The following is a 12,897-nucleotide window of genomic DNA, read 5'->3' as shown; positions in this document are numbered from 1 at the left end:
CATCTTTATCATATCATTTCATCAGAAAGGGGGTGTTAGGGATATGGCCTAGGTAGTAGGTAGTAGCTACTACAGTAGGTATGAATGACAATTGTCAATGATCATGAGGAATCTTTGAAATTCAGCGGGATTAATTTCCAGTATGTGTTTGTTCTTCTACTTTTTTTATCTTACTTTTCCTTTTCGTTTTCAACCCCCCTTTGATTCTTGTTCTCTGTTCGCTGTCCTTCCTGTATGTTCAATAGTCAATCCTATTTCTATCTATCTTATCTTATTCTATTTTATGTAATTTGAATCAATCCATCTATCTACCTATCCAATAATAATCTTCATACAGCAATAACAACAACCTAACAGCCATCTCATAACCCATCCGAGTTACCTACCTACCTACCTACCTACCCAATTCTCTAGCTTCTCTGTTCTGTCCACTGCAGAACAAATAAGATGCATCCATAGAGACCATACCAGCTAGTGAAGGACTTCCTTGTCGTCAGCCAAATCAAAAGTGTCTATTGTCTCATCCCATCCGATCCCTTCCCTTCCCTTCCATTCCCTTCCTACCACTAAGTCCCAAATACCAGGTTTACGATCCAGAAGATAAATATTGACCAGCAAACGCAGTACTATTGGCAGCAACATAACTAGCAACGCAACGATTTCAATAAAAAATTCCTGGTCAGAGCAAAAAAGAAGCATCTTTCTTGGCGCAGGAAAGGAAAGCAAAAGACCGCCATTGTGCATCAGCAATCGACGTCAATATGAATGTAGATGAAGATAGTTTCCGAGCAGGGTAACGATGAACGAGAAAAGAAGGAAAACACTGAGTGAAAAGAAAGCAAAATTTCCAGACTAAACCAATCAAGCGCCCAAGTTGAACCTATGTCCGTGTCCAGAAAATGCAAGAGAAGAGTCCACAGATCCATTACCAACCCTTGATAATGTCCCACGAGAGAACCGCTGGCTTGGAGCTCACTAGCCGAACTCTCATAGCATAACGCAGCCTCTCTTGTCCACTCCAGGCAGAGGCGTCGAAATCGCTGTCGTATCCGTTACCAAGCTTCCCTGTTACACCGTTAGCGCCGCGGCCATAGTTAGCACCGGAAGCAGTGGAAACATACTTGGGCTTGAAGGTGTCGTCGGACTCCGTGCTTTCAGGAGTGAGGATGGCCGCGCCTGGGCGATTGTCGTGGTTGGATTCGTCATCACCATAGCAGCTCCATTCAGGGCCACTAGTTTCCCAGTCTCTGTTCTCTCCGTCAGTGCACCACCCAATGACTTTATTTCTGGGCTCTTTGTGCCAGGATTCTGCGTAGCTCTGCGCTCCCCGCTTGGTATGTTTGTGGGTTCTGTTGAGTCTCAGAGGGTTGGGGTGAGCATGGGTGAAATTGACTTCAGAGTTTCGGACCGGGTGAGCATGGCAAGTACGAACGCCTCAATCGTTGCCATCCGCTGCACAGGTACAAGCAGCACGGGAGCTTTCATACTCCTTGATAGCCTCATGACAAGCGGGTTTTTCCAAGGTAACCGGGAGACCCCAGACAGATTCCGCAGCGCAATCGCCACGAGGGTCATGAGCATCATTTTCGGCAGGGTCGGCCCATCCATTGTTACGGACACAGTTCTGCTCAGGGACAAAGTCGTCAGCATCACACTCAGTACCGGTATCTGCCGAGTCTCCCTTCTGCAAGATAGCATAGAGAAACTTCTTGTTGTCGTCCTGGAAGCTCATGTGAAAAACGCTTGCCAGAAGATTAGCATCCAGACAAGCACATGTCAATGTATGACAAAGCGAAGGAAGAAGACTTACTATCCGCCATACGCAGCTGGGTTGTTCTGAATCTCAGACGTGATTTGAAGCAAGAGGTAGGTATCAAAAACGAAACTCTTCTTGTTGGTGGGGATGAATGGGCACGAATCTGTAACGGGGAGGCCCGGATGATTCAGAAGCTGGCCATCGCGCTTGGAAAAGATCAGGAGCAACTTTTTCGCGGCAACCATGTTGAGTGAAGCAGTAGTAGGATAGAGATAGAAATAGAAGCAATTCTAGAGATATTGAGGTAAAACAGATGATAATAAATGAGGAAAGATGAACGAAGAGAGAATAATGAAAGGAAGTTGATGGGTAATAGGGGGTAGATGAGGTGGAGGAGAGGTGGAAGGAAAGAAGGAAGTCAGGAGGGAGGGAGGAAGGAAGACAAAAAAAAGAAGAACCAGCCAGGACCTCACAAGTGAATCAACATGTCAGGTGAATCGAAGGAACCAGATTCATCGATGTGACGGCTCTCACTTGTGCCAGTGAATGACAGGCAGCAGACAAGTCCATCTTCACCACAACGCAACCCCCTCACCAAAACAACAATCACTTTGTACAAACAGTGAAGATATACAGATAACAGACAAAGGGAATAAAATAGCCAAAAATCTCATCAACATCATCAAGGCATCATAACCACATAAAATGAACATCACCCTAGCCAGCTCCATCGCCAGAAAGAAGAGCCGCCCAACAGCATTAAGCATACACATCTTCACTCCCTACCCTTCAGACAGACAGGCACCCCGTCAAATTCACGGGCCCGTCGAATCACCGGGACTGAAGGAATCTCTCGCCTGTTCCAAGATGACCGCGTAGAATTTGCCCTCCTCGGAGGTATCATGGTACGGGCCAGCGGAGAGAATCGACCTGTCAGGAGATTGTCAGCAAGGATACTTCCACCGTTGCGCAAGATACTGTAAGCATATACATACCAGCCCTTATACTTCGGCTGATTGAAGATCTCCGTAAACGCACGCAACGCACGCAGCGGCAATTCCAAAATCGAAGGCAGTTCAGGCCCCGGACCGCAGATGGGAAGACCCAGTTTGTTGACGGGCAGATACACCAGCTCGGAGGACGCGGTATTGCGCGCCTCCTGAAAGATCAGGAGACGGCGAGTGGGATGCGGAGTGCTCATTTTGCTTGCCTCTGGAAAGGATCGATGGCTTGGTAGATGATCGCCTTGTCGCGAAAAGATATGTTATGTTATGTTATGCAGGGCCGGGAATTATGTTCCGCGCGAGTTTCCTTGTTTAGCGGGGATGATGCGCAGATCGCACTCGCGCTCTCTGGCGGTGGCAGACGCAGATGGCTCAGGGTGGGGAAGGAGATGGTGGGCCAGGAACGTGTCTGGACGTCAGAAGCTACAGGAAAGTCGATCTGTCGACAACAAGGAATGAACGCAGAGAAAGTGGTGGATTTCTTTTTCCCACGAGCAGCGCGACTTGCCTCTTTGGGATCGGCAGGGCGCTTAGTCAGCTCCCCACTTCGCGGTTTGCTTCTTCGCTTCTTTACTTGTCTATCAGAGATGGTCAACAATGCGAAGAGCTTCTCCGAATATTTTCTCTCTAGCGGGTTCATTCTAAACATTACTCAAAAAATGTAGTAGCAGCATCCCATCTGATGCTATGCACATCGGTATATATACTCTCAGATAGAACAAAAGACGAGAAATCAAACATCAGGGTATCAAATATCAATCGTCCTTCGTCAACAGCTCGCACGGTGAACAAATCAATCAAGAATTAAAAATTACTAAGTATCAAGCTCCCCGTCCAGCACCCGTCGAGCCGCATCCAATCGCCACCGCAGCAACCGCACGTGTTTGGGATCTGGGTCGGCGGAGGTCGTGATGGTCTGGAGGTCCATGCAGACATCGCCCAGACTTTTGAACAGCTGTTCCAGCAGGCGCGTATCGTCATTGTTAAGGCCCATATTGCTGTTCTCGGAGTTGGGGTGAGGGCTAGCGGCTGCCCGCACTGTCGACACGAGAGTCGATGCCAGGGCCGTTGGGGTGGCGGACCCCGTCGTTGTCGAACTAGACCGCTGGGGCGTCGTGAGCGAATCCGACTGCCAGTCCTCGTTGCTATTGCGTTGGCGGTTGGCGCGCGGGGTTCCCATATTATCAGATTCATCGCCAGTATCGTCCTCGTCCTCTTCGGCGTATCGCGGATGGGAAAGCAATTCTATCCTGCTGTTAGCATTGACCAGGACTGAAGGTGCGTTACCACTGAGCGGCCTTACCAGCATTGAACCTCCTATCCCAGTAGAGCACGTTTTCAAAATCATCCGGATCTCCTTCCGTGGCAGTAGCATAAGTTGCCATGGTAGAGACCGACGCGTTGCTATTGGTCCGAGAGTGACGGACAGGTTGGCGATCTTGAGCAGGTCGCGTGGTTTCGACAGATGAAGTCGAAGCTTCACTTTTCCGGCGCATTCGGCTCTGCGTATAGTTGCCCAAAGCACTGTGCAGAATGAAATTCTCGTAGTCGAAGGCATCTTCGCGTTCCTCGTGAGGCCGAGAATCCTGGGTCGCAGGCACCGGAGGGAAGGATCCGAGGGGATCTTGGAGGTCGTCGTCCAACGGCTCGCGCAGAATTTCATTTAAAGCCTCCCGGTCGATCTCCGAGCCTGACGAACCGTCCGTGTCGTATTCGCCTTCTTGAGCATCCTCATAGAGGCTTTCGATAACTGATTGGTTGTCGTCGTCCTCCGCTGGCTGGTGGGCTCGCGAAGCGGGCGTGGCGTACCGTGCAGTGCCGTTGACACCGGCCGTCTCCTGTCCGTTGCGAGCGGAATAGCGTTCTCGGTTGGATTCGTTGGATCGCCGCTCCCGAGGGTACTCCGGGGTATGTCCACGCCCCTGGTTCAAGTTGCTGTGATGATCCCTCGTTTCCAGGGGATTGTTATACCAATGTTCCGCCGCGGTGAACGGACTTGGGGTTCGCAAGCTCTGCAAGCTCCGTCGCCGTAGATTATCCTCCTGTGCCTTAACTTTCAAACTAGATATCTTGATGTGCAACCCCTTCATCTGATCTTGGAGATCTCGGACCTGAAGCTGCGACTGGGAGCGAGATGGAGGATCATATGTTTGGTAGCTCGAGTCGAACTCGTCTACAGTCGAGAGCTGATCCTCTTCTTCCGTTGTCGAGATTCCCAAGCCTTGAGGTGTATCAGAGGGCTTCTGTTCTTGCGAAATTGGCTGGAGGGAATTGATAGATGCGCGATGGGTGAGATAGGCTCTGTCCGGGGCATATTGGAACGAGCGGTCATCATTGTTGAAATTGGAGGCGGTGCTCGATCCCAAAGCACTCATGGACCGGGACAGATTGGGCGAGGCGGGTTGTAGACTTGACAAAGACGTGGACGGCAGGGTGGTCTCGCTGTACACGCGCGAATGGCGGTTGTTCGACGAATCCTGAGAGGACGAGTACGTTGCACGAGGGCGTAACGTGGACGCCCTACGATCAGCCCGGGAGATCGATTGGTACAGGCCGCCGACGGGTTGACCGAGTCCGAGTGGCTGATTGCCGGATGGCGTTGGCGACGTCGGTAGTGACGGGGATACGCGCACTGACGAACGGGCCTTTGTAAGATTACCTTCCATGAGCTGCAGTGGACGCCAATTAGTCATAAATGAAGTTTCCATTTGTACTTTCCAACATACCGTCAGTCGCTTCTTTGCATTCTCGAGAATCCTTTCCGCCTCGCTACTTAATATCACCGACGATAGCTCATCGGCCGGGCTCCCTTCCTCCGTGGTCGACACAATGCTCAGTCGTGACGGGTCACCGTTGGTGCCAGTCTCAATGGCCCGAATGGCCTGCCTCAATTGATTGTTATTCATGCTGTCAACCTCCTGAGGCAAGACACTCTGGCCTTGTGCACGCCCCTTGGTCCCTTCCGAAGAGGTTTCGCTAGTGGCACTAATTGTCGAGCTAGACGAGCTACTCCACGCACCGGCATCCTTATTTTCGGTGTCCTCCGCGACGCGATATGGCACGGGAGAGCTTGCCAGCCCATTACGCGCCACGACGTGCGCATTCTTCGAAAACCCGCCCATGTATGATGCCGGCGACGGCGTCTCCTCCTCTCCGATATCCGATAAACGGCGACTGGCCTCGTGACCCTCGTGCAGCCACGTGTGGCGCGGAAAACCTATTTTTTGCGGTCGGTAGACGGGCGCATAGGTACCATTCCTGGTGGAATCGCCGCTGAAATCGGAGGACGAGGTTCGAGGTCCGTAGAAGGATTGCAGGTGGGACAAGGACGGCAGGTTGAATGGAGGGGATGGAGTGGAGGACTCGCGTTCGCTCCCGTCGAATGGCAGGATCATGTCCGGGTTCGATAACGTCGGCGAAGGGGGGATTGGCGGGGGATGTCTCGCATCCTCCGCAGAGGTTGTACCATAGGCCATGATGTTTGTGGGAGGTGAGAGATCACACGAGAGGGGCGTGATGGGCCAACGACAAGACCCAGATTTCGAACGACGACGCGATGATCCCACTCAAAACAAGGCCATGGGGGACGAAGGGAGAGACAGTCTGCTTTTTCGTTCGGAGAGGGTGTTTGGATCTGCAAAGCCAAATGAAGGTAAAGAAGGGATAAGTCTATTAGCTGTAGGTGGGATGTAGATGCAGTCGCAAAGCCAAAAAATGCCAAACAACCACACTCAATTAAAACAATTGATAAGAAAATTGCCAAGAGTAAATTAATAACAAGAGAAAGAAAGAAAAGAAATTAGAGAGCGACAGAATAAGAAAAGAAGCGATCGAAAGAGGGCACAAAGATTAAGAGCTAAGGAATTAGGGATTAAAAAAGCAATTATAATAAGATGTAGAACAAGAAGTTGCAACAACAGTCAGAAGTCAGAATCAGAATGACAGGAAGAATAACGAAGGAAAACAAACCAGAAGGGCATCATCCATTGGGCAGTGACTTTCTTCTCTGTCCCTGAGTGAACCACGGTCCGGTTCTTTTTTCGTTTTTTTTCTTTTTTTTTTCTTGACTGTCCCCGAAAAGGCAGGGATCTGAGCCGTGGGGATCGACCGTTGATGAGGCCGAATTCAATAATAATCACTAATTTCTGGTAGTAAGATTAACCTCCCTTTTCCAGTAATCTCCCATGGGGCTGAGGGAAGTGTGGCCTCGGGGCTGGTTTGACATCTCCAAGACTCAGACTCAGACGGTCAGACACCACAGCATGCCAGAGGAAGAAAGTAAATCTGGAACTTGTGGCCATCACAACCACCGCAGGATGAGTGGGCCAAGTTTAAAAAACGACCTGCAGGCGGAGATCGTCATCAAACCGAGATTAGATGGGTTAAGAATATGCTTGAAGGCCACGGTCCTTGCGCCAGTCCGGCTTAAGGAGAAGCCGACCGGCTTTTTCTTAGTGCTGGACTGGACGGGTTAACCCTGAGGGGTTGGAACCCCTGAATTGAATGGGGCCGCAGGATGGAGATTCCATGCAGCTCTGATCGATGGATATTGGATGTGACCTCCCTCAAAATGCAAACAATTGATATAAATAGACGAGATCTTTCTCAATCCCCCCTGCGTCGACGAATCGCATTGGAAACGGAGCTGAAGATGAAGGACTGAAGAATTGAAGATGAATGATTGGAGATTCTTGGGGCATGTGATCATCCGGGGTTGTTCATTTAGTTAAGTCATCCGTGATTAGTCATTTATGCTTCTCATCACAACTACATACTTGGAGTAGAATTGCCTTTTAAACAGAGTATAGGAATAAAAGCTTCACAGACCAGGGTTCAATTAGCTGCTACCAGGTTCATGAGGACAAAAGAGTGTGCGCACACTAAAGAAACATGAAATAAAACGACGATGACGACTTTGCCGGTTTGAGAGGGGGTGGAGGACGCAGTGAGAGTGCCTTTGGAGGGTAATAGCTGGGGCCAGGCGCGCTTGAGAGTGTCCATGGCGTTGGAGATGGTCGGAGTGGATGGAGTGTTGGATTTTCTATAAGGGTGAAGAAAGATGCAGAGGGAAGGGAGAGAGAGAGCCGAGGAGGGGGGGGAGTTATATAAGTCGCAGGGAGAATAGAGGGTAGCATTGCAAACAAAGAAATGCAAGTCCAAGTATCCAATCGATCTCGAAACCGAATTGACCAACAAACACAACGTGGATGTTTGATTGGTGTAATTAATTAGTTGAGCGAGCCGTACAGCAATTATAGCATATTGTGATATGTGTTTATTTTTAGTATTGAACTAGATCGTTGATGGTAGGTAGCTGGTTATGATCAGAGTGACTCGGGTGTCTTGCATTGAAGACAATGGATTATCAGGTCTCTCAGAATATGATCTCCGAGAATGGTAAAAGCCTGGTTTCCTCGAAGACAGACTATGGGGCCAAGAGAAACTACACAGACCGGGGTTCAGTTAACTATAACCAGTTCCATACTGAGATATAAGGACAAAAGAGTGCACATTCATTATGAAGAAACATTAAGGACAGCAATGCCAACGAACAATCAATAACACGAATAAGACCCGAAAAGACGCTATCCCGACATTTTTTCCTGGCGGGATCGTAAGCAGCGCAGCAATACTTAAAACACTCTTCTCAAAATCACAAATCATCAGAATCATGTGAAGTTAGACGAACGACAGATCCAGAATCCGCCGAGAGACAGTTTAGTACTTCTTCGAGTTCTGGTTCAATTCATCGACGTACTCTTGAAGGCTAGTCTCCTTCGGTTCGTCGGTCAGGTATGCGACCTCCTGGTATTGTTTTGCTGTGATGTGTCAGTGGGCTTGATTTTGTTGTATAACTCATTAGAATTGGAATATGGAGAGTCTACTTACTGTAGACCCCAAGATCGTTCCATTTCCGCCGGATCTTGTTAAGCTCGGTCTCCACGATGCTTGGCCAGTCGATTTCGTCGTTTGGCTTGTCAAAAGCATCGTTCAGCGCCTGCAGCATGGTGCTCATGGTTTGCCAGGCTCCTTTCAGCTTCCCGAGCGTTGTGATTGCAGGGGTAAGAATGTCATTGAGGTCATGGACTTCGGTCTGTAGGTTGTTGTTTCAGCTTTTGATTGACAATGACAGCATCACACCAGGTAACAATCCCATCTCATGTTGTCCGAAAGCAGATGGGAAGAGGCTCACCTTCATGTTGGTGACATGACCTTGCACAGACCCGACGATCCGAAGCTTCTCCTGGTCGGAGGCGATGATTTCCTGCAACTTCTTGATCGCATCGGTCAGGTCGGCAATGTCCCCTTCCATGACCGCAGTGACGATAGCAGCGGCGATGGCACCAACGAATGGACTTTCCCTAGGCGTCAGCCTATAACTCGGGTCGCGGGGATGACGGTCGATTTTAACTTACATCCACTCATAGTAGGCTTCTTGTCTCTCTATGAGGCGGTCTAGGCCCTGCGTCAGTACTTTCTCTTTCAGCGCTAAACCGATGGAGAACTCACCTGCATCGATCTTACTCTGCTTGGACTTGATAAGAGCGGTTTGCTTTTCGATGTCTGCTTTGATATCTTCGATGTCGCCATATTCCTTGTCGAGGAGATTCTGCAGCGTTTTCTCATGGCCCGACAGGTCAGTGGCATAGCCCGAGCATCGCGTCTGAAAGTCACCCAGCTCGGTTTCGACTACTTCGGCGGCAGCTGCGAGCGCGGTACAATCTTTCATCTGCATGCTCGTATACTCTCTGACCAACTTCTTCTGCTCGTCTTTGTCTTTTTCGTTATCGGCTTCATTGTAGGCATTGACAGCCTCGAGCATCGCCTGGTAGAACGAGTCGCCTGCCTCGCCACCGGCATTGTCACTGTAAGCCCAGATCTTCCCTGCAACATCGACGGTCTTGGCCCAAGTGCCCTTGTTGTCGCCATCGTCGAGTAAGAAATTGTTGCAGTCACCATTGATCTAGTACGCGTGAGGGGCATGTCAGAAGGTCTCCAGCAAATCACGTGTACATCTTCATCGTCTGTATTGCACAACGTACGGTCTTGAAGCTAACAAGCATCTTGTCCACTGCAGCCCAGACATCGTCGGTAAGTTCAGACTCGCTGGTTAGACCCATCTGGGTCTGGTAGGTGGCGCGAGACAAAGGAAGCTTTCGACCCGTTTGGGTGAACCGATTCAGTGCTGCCATGTCGCTGCGAGCCAGAGTGAAGGTTTTGGTGTCATCGTCGCGCTTCCCGCTGTAGTCATCTTCGTCTTCAACGTACTGGCCGAGGGGATACCATCGGGTAGGATCGTCTGCGGGTTTATCACTCATCTTAAGAATGAGAGAGAAAAGGATTTTCCGTGGTCGTTCGAACAAGGGTTTTGAGAGTCTCTGGTAATGCAATGAGGATGTGTTTGGAGGTCGGGATGAATTGATGGAGAGGGTCGGGCAACAACGCCCTTTTATGTTCGAATTGTAACATCCTAGTGGTTCTTGCTCGGAATCAGCACACCGTCAATGACGTGGATGAGGTGTTGGGAGCGTCACTGAGCGCCACGCAGGTCATTTCGTAGACAGAATAGCCCAGGCCAGTCTGTCTCGTTAAGTGAATCCATGCTTGTCTGCGTATATCGATCACCTCGATCACACGGTCTGAATCGCCCCATGGGTCCAACATAAATCCTGGGAGCATAGCAAACAAGGTCTCGCCACACAAATTGCGCCTTGCTACGCTGCATAGTATATGAGCTATACTTCAGTATCCCAACAGGGCGTTATGAAATGGCCCAGGTTACTTTTTCTTGCGGGCAGGCCGCGAGCGGGGTTTCTGTGCCAGCTGGCAAAATGGCTTGAGCTGAAGGCAGAACATCAGAGATAAAGGCAGTGTTAGGGTGACATTGCAGGTTCAGCTGCATTGCTGCAACAATCTAGATAGCGCAGCTTCCGCTGATTATGTTTGCGGGGGAGCAAACTGAAAGCAAAGGTACTATATATGCATATACTAGTATGCATGATGCAGGGATCATCTGCAGTTGCGCGGGGTAAGAAGCTCGATCTATACTATTACTGAGGTTAATGTAAGTCTCAGACACGGTGGGGTAGCTGAAAGAGAGCTGGAAGTCCTCAAAAACTCAATGCCCTGCATCCCACATCTCCCTCGGGTAGGTGGTGGGAGTACAGAACCACTCAAAAGTCTTCCCAATCTCTCCGAATGACGCAGCTATTATTGACTTGCGCATGAGATGACAGATAGCATTCGAAAGTGGCGTCCCAATATCCTCGGGAAATAAAAGCACATGACGTAGATCGATGGAGTAACAGAATGGAAGCAGTCATCCCCCGTTTGACAGCTGTGTAATCACACCCATTTTTATAAAGACTCGAGTAGTGTGGGTTGGGACGTTATCACTTCCCAGAGAAAGCAAGACTGTATTCAGTTTGCTTGCCGAAAATGTCTGCTGACGACGAAGACTTCCTCACTCCTCGTGGCCTGCTCGTCCAGGGCAGTTTTGTCTGTGATGGGCCCTCGTTCAAGGACTTCTCGGCAGCCGTCGACGCAAGCCTTGAGTTGCCATACACTCAAGATCGCTTTGAAGGCTGGAGTGGACTATCATCGATGGGATGGAATGCTGTATGGTGTCTAATTTGTCCCAATTTTGCGTCCTAATCTGTGCTCACGATGAGAAGCTTATCAGCGAATTGCATCCGATTCTCGACATCTGCTATACTGTAAGCCTTAGCTCATTCTGCTTCGATTTCTAACCTGCTTTGACTGAGAAACATCAGGATGTGCAATCCACTGTCGAGCTCGGGGTAGGTTTTCCTAATTTGCATCGCCTTGTCTCGTTGAACAGAGAGAAAGGCAGAAAGGGCGAAAATCAACTCACGTCAGTTCTCTTAGACTTATTTCAGAGAAGTAGGCACTGTCTGTGACAAAATCCTGGATACTGCATCCACAGCGCAGACTGATTACGGTACAGAAGACATGATGTTCTTCCAGACTTTGCTCGAACGTCAGCTGCTAATTGCTCATGACAATAGATGCCTTATTTCAAGGCTTAAATGACCTTACAAACGATCCTGACAACGAACAACTGCGGGCCAAAGTGAAACAATTAACAGCTGATCGTCTGGAGGGTGTGACGACACTGGAGAAAAAGACAAACGATACCTTCGGGGGGCTGAAGGAGGGCACGGACGCAGTGAAAGATTGCGAAGATCAACTCAAAGCCATTGTCGATGGTTTCAATGACTCGCAGATGGAGAACGAACTCCGCGAGTATGATTCGGAAGACTATCTAGAACAAGATCTCGCCGCACTGGAGTACATCAAGGTCAGTACGACATGGTGTTTTTGAATCGATCAATTGGCAATTGTATTGATGGCTGAGATCTTCCCCTCAGAAAAACTTGACAGCCATGAATATGCAGGCTTCGTCAGACACGGCGATACATAACCTACAATTAGTCTTAGGCAAGGCCAGCCCTCCATCAATTGATTTGAAGCATGACTAAACTGCGTGTATATGCAGGTGCCGTCCGTGTTGTCATAACAGACCTCACGGCCATCGCTGAATCGATTGAGAAGCTCACCGTGCCTGCGAACGCGATCATCCTCGGGCATGAAAAGGCGAAAATCATCAGAAAGTGGGAGGATCTCAAGACAGAGGGTAAGAGACACCTTCCCCAAAGTGAGAGTGAGCACTCTGCTAATTGAACTCATGAAGTCCAAAATTTCAAGGATAAATACCTCTCCTGAGTCTCCTCGCTATCATGAGGAGATGGCTTCAGAAAACTGATGGTTGTAGGTAGCTGGTAATGATTATATTGGTTGAATTGGGAATCCTCGGATGTTTTGCATTCAAGGCAGATGCGATATCACGTGCGAAATTGCTCACCTCACAAGGGTCTGCCTTTGAGAATGATTTCTATGATGATTTTTGTTTATTTTCTGTCGGCAAGTATTAAACGCCTTATTGTATCTAAGAATCAGATCTCCCAGTATGATGAAATGGAAAGTCGGCAATTGGAAAAATCAAATGCTTTTTATAGCTTTCTCGGTCCTATAAAAATACCTGAGACCCTGTACAATGAAAGATGCAAACCCTAGAACCGAAAGATCCAAGCAACATTAAAGAATATCATCAGC

At 49.1% G+C, this 12,897-nt stretch overlaps 6 protein-coding genes across 6 annotated transcripts; 1 reads left to right on the top strand and 5 right to left on the bottom strand.

The window, feature by feature from the left end:
- Positions 1 to 925: 925 nt before the first annotated feature.
- Positions 926 to 2,001, bottom strand: LDX57_003624 (uncharacterized protein; the record flags this gene model as incomplete). The annotated part of the gene is made up of 3 exons (XM_046085281.1): positions 926 to 1,392; positions 1,465 to 1,742; positions 1,811 to 2,001. The coding sequence occupies 3 exons, from the start codon at positions 1,999 to 2,001 to the stop codon at positions 926 to 928; spliced, it is 936 nt and encodes a 311-aa protein (XP_045941244.1).
- A 570-nt stretch (positions 2,002 to 2,571) lies between these two features.
- On the bottom strand, positions 2,572 to 2,957 carry LDX57_003623 (uncharacterized protein; the record flags this gene model as incomplete). The annotated part of the gene is made up of 2 exons (XM_046085280.1): positions 2,572 to 2,686; positions 2,752 to 2,957. 2 exons carry the CDS (start codon positions 2,955 to 2,957, stop codon positions 2,572 to 2,574), a joined length of 321 nt encoding a protein of 106 aa, XP_045941243.1.
- Positions 2,958 to 3,220: 263 nt separating this feature from the next.
- On the bottom strand, positions 3,221 to 7,618 carry LDX57_003622 (uncharacterized protein). Its single transcript, XM_046085279.1, has 2 exons — positions 4,064 to 7,618; positions 3,221 to 4,005 (listed from the first exon to the last, which is right to left on the bottom strand). Exons 1-2 carry the CDS (start codon positions 6,234 to 6,236, stop codon positions 3,575 to 3,577), a joined length of 2,604 nt encoding a protein of 867 aa, XP_045941242.1. The 5' UTR covers positions 6,237 to 7,618; the 3' UTR covers positions 3,221 to 3,574.
- An 860-nt stretch (positions 7,619 to 8,478) lies between these two features.
- LDX57_003621 (uncharacterized protein) lies at positions 8,479 to 9,073 on the bottom strand (the record flags this gene model as incomplete). Its single annotated transcript, XM_046085278.1, has 3 exons — positions 8,479 to 8,579; positions 8,650 to 8,854; positions 8,954 to 9,073. 3 exons carry the CDS (start codon positions 9,071 to 9,073, stop codon positions 8,479 to 8,481), a joined length of 426 nt encoding a protein of 141 aa, XP_045941241.1.
- Positions 9,074 to 9,172: 99 nt separating this feature from the next.
- LDX57_003620 (uncharacterized protein) lies at positions 9,173 to 10,079 on the bottom strand (the record flags this gene model as incomplete). The annotated part of the gene is made up of 3 exons (XM_046085277.1): positions 9,173 to 9,216; positions 9,271 to 9,724; positions 9,804 to 10,079. 3 exons carry the CDS (start codon positions 10,077 to 10,079, stop codon positions 9,173 to 9,175), a joined length of 774 nt encoding a protein of 257 aa, XP_045941240.1.
- A 1,120-nt stretch (positions 10,080 to 11,199) lies between these two features.
- On the top strand, positions 11,200 to 12,507 carry LDX57_003619 (uncharacterized protein; the record flags this gene model as incomplete). The annotated part of the gene is made up of 7 exons (XM_046085276.1): positions 11,200 to 11,379; positions 11,436 to 11,477; positions 11,535 to 11,561; positions 11,650 to 11,722; positions 11,790 to 12,086; positions 12,281 to 12,418; positions 12,476 to 12,507. 7 exons carry the CDS (start codon positions 11,200 to 11,202, stop codon positions 12,505 to 12,507), a joined length of 789 nt encoding a protein of 262 aa, XP_045941239.1.
- Positions 12,508 to 12,897: the final 390 nt, after the last annotated feature.

The sequence above is a fragment of the Aspergillus melleus genome, assembly GCF_016097325.1.
Source record: "Aspergillus melleus strain CBS 546.65 chromosome Unknown contig2, whole genome shotgun sequence".
In the NCBI taxonomy this organism is placed as follows: domain Eukaryota; kingdom Fungi; phylum Ascomycota; class Eurotiomycetes; order Eurotiales; family Aspergillaceae; genus Aspergillus; species Aspergillus melleus.
Note: the sequence above shows the minus strand (reverse complement) of the source record. Positions and strands in the feature narration are given on the sequence as shown.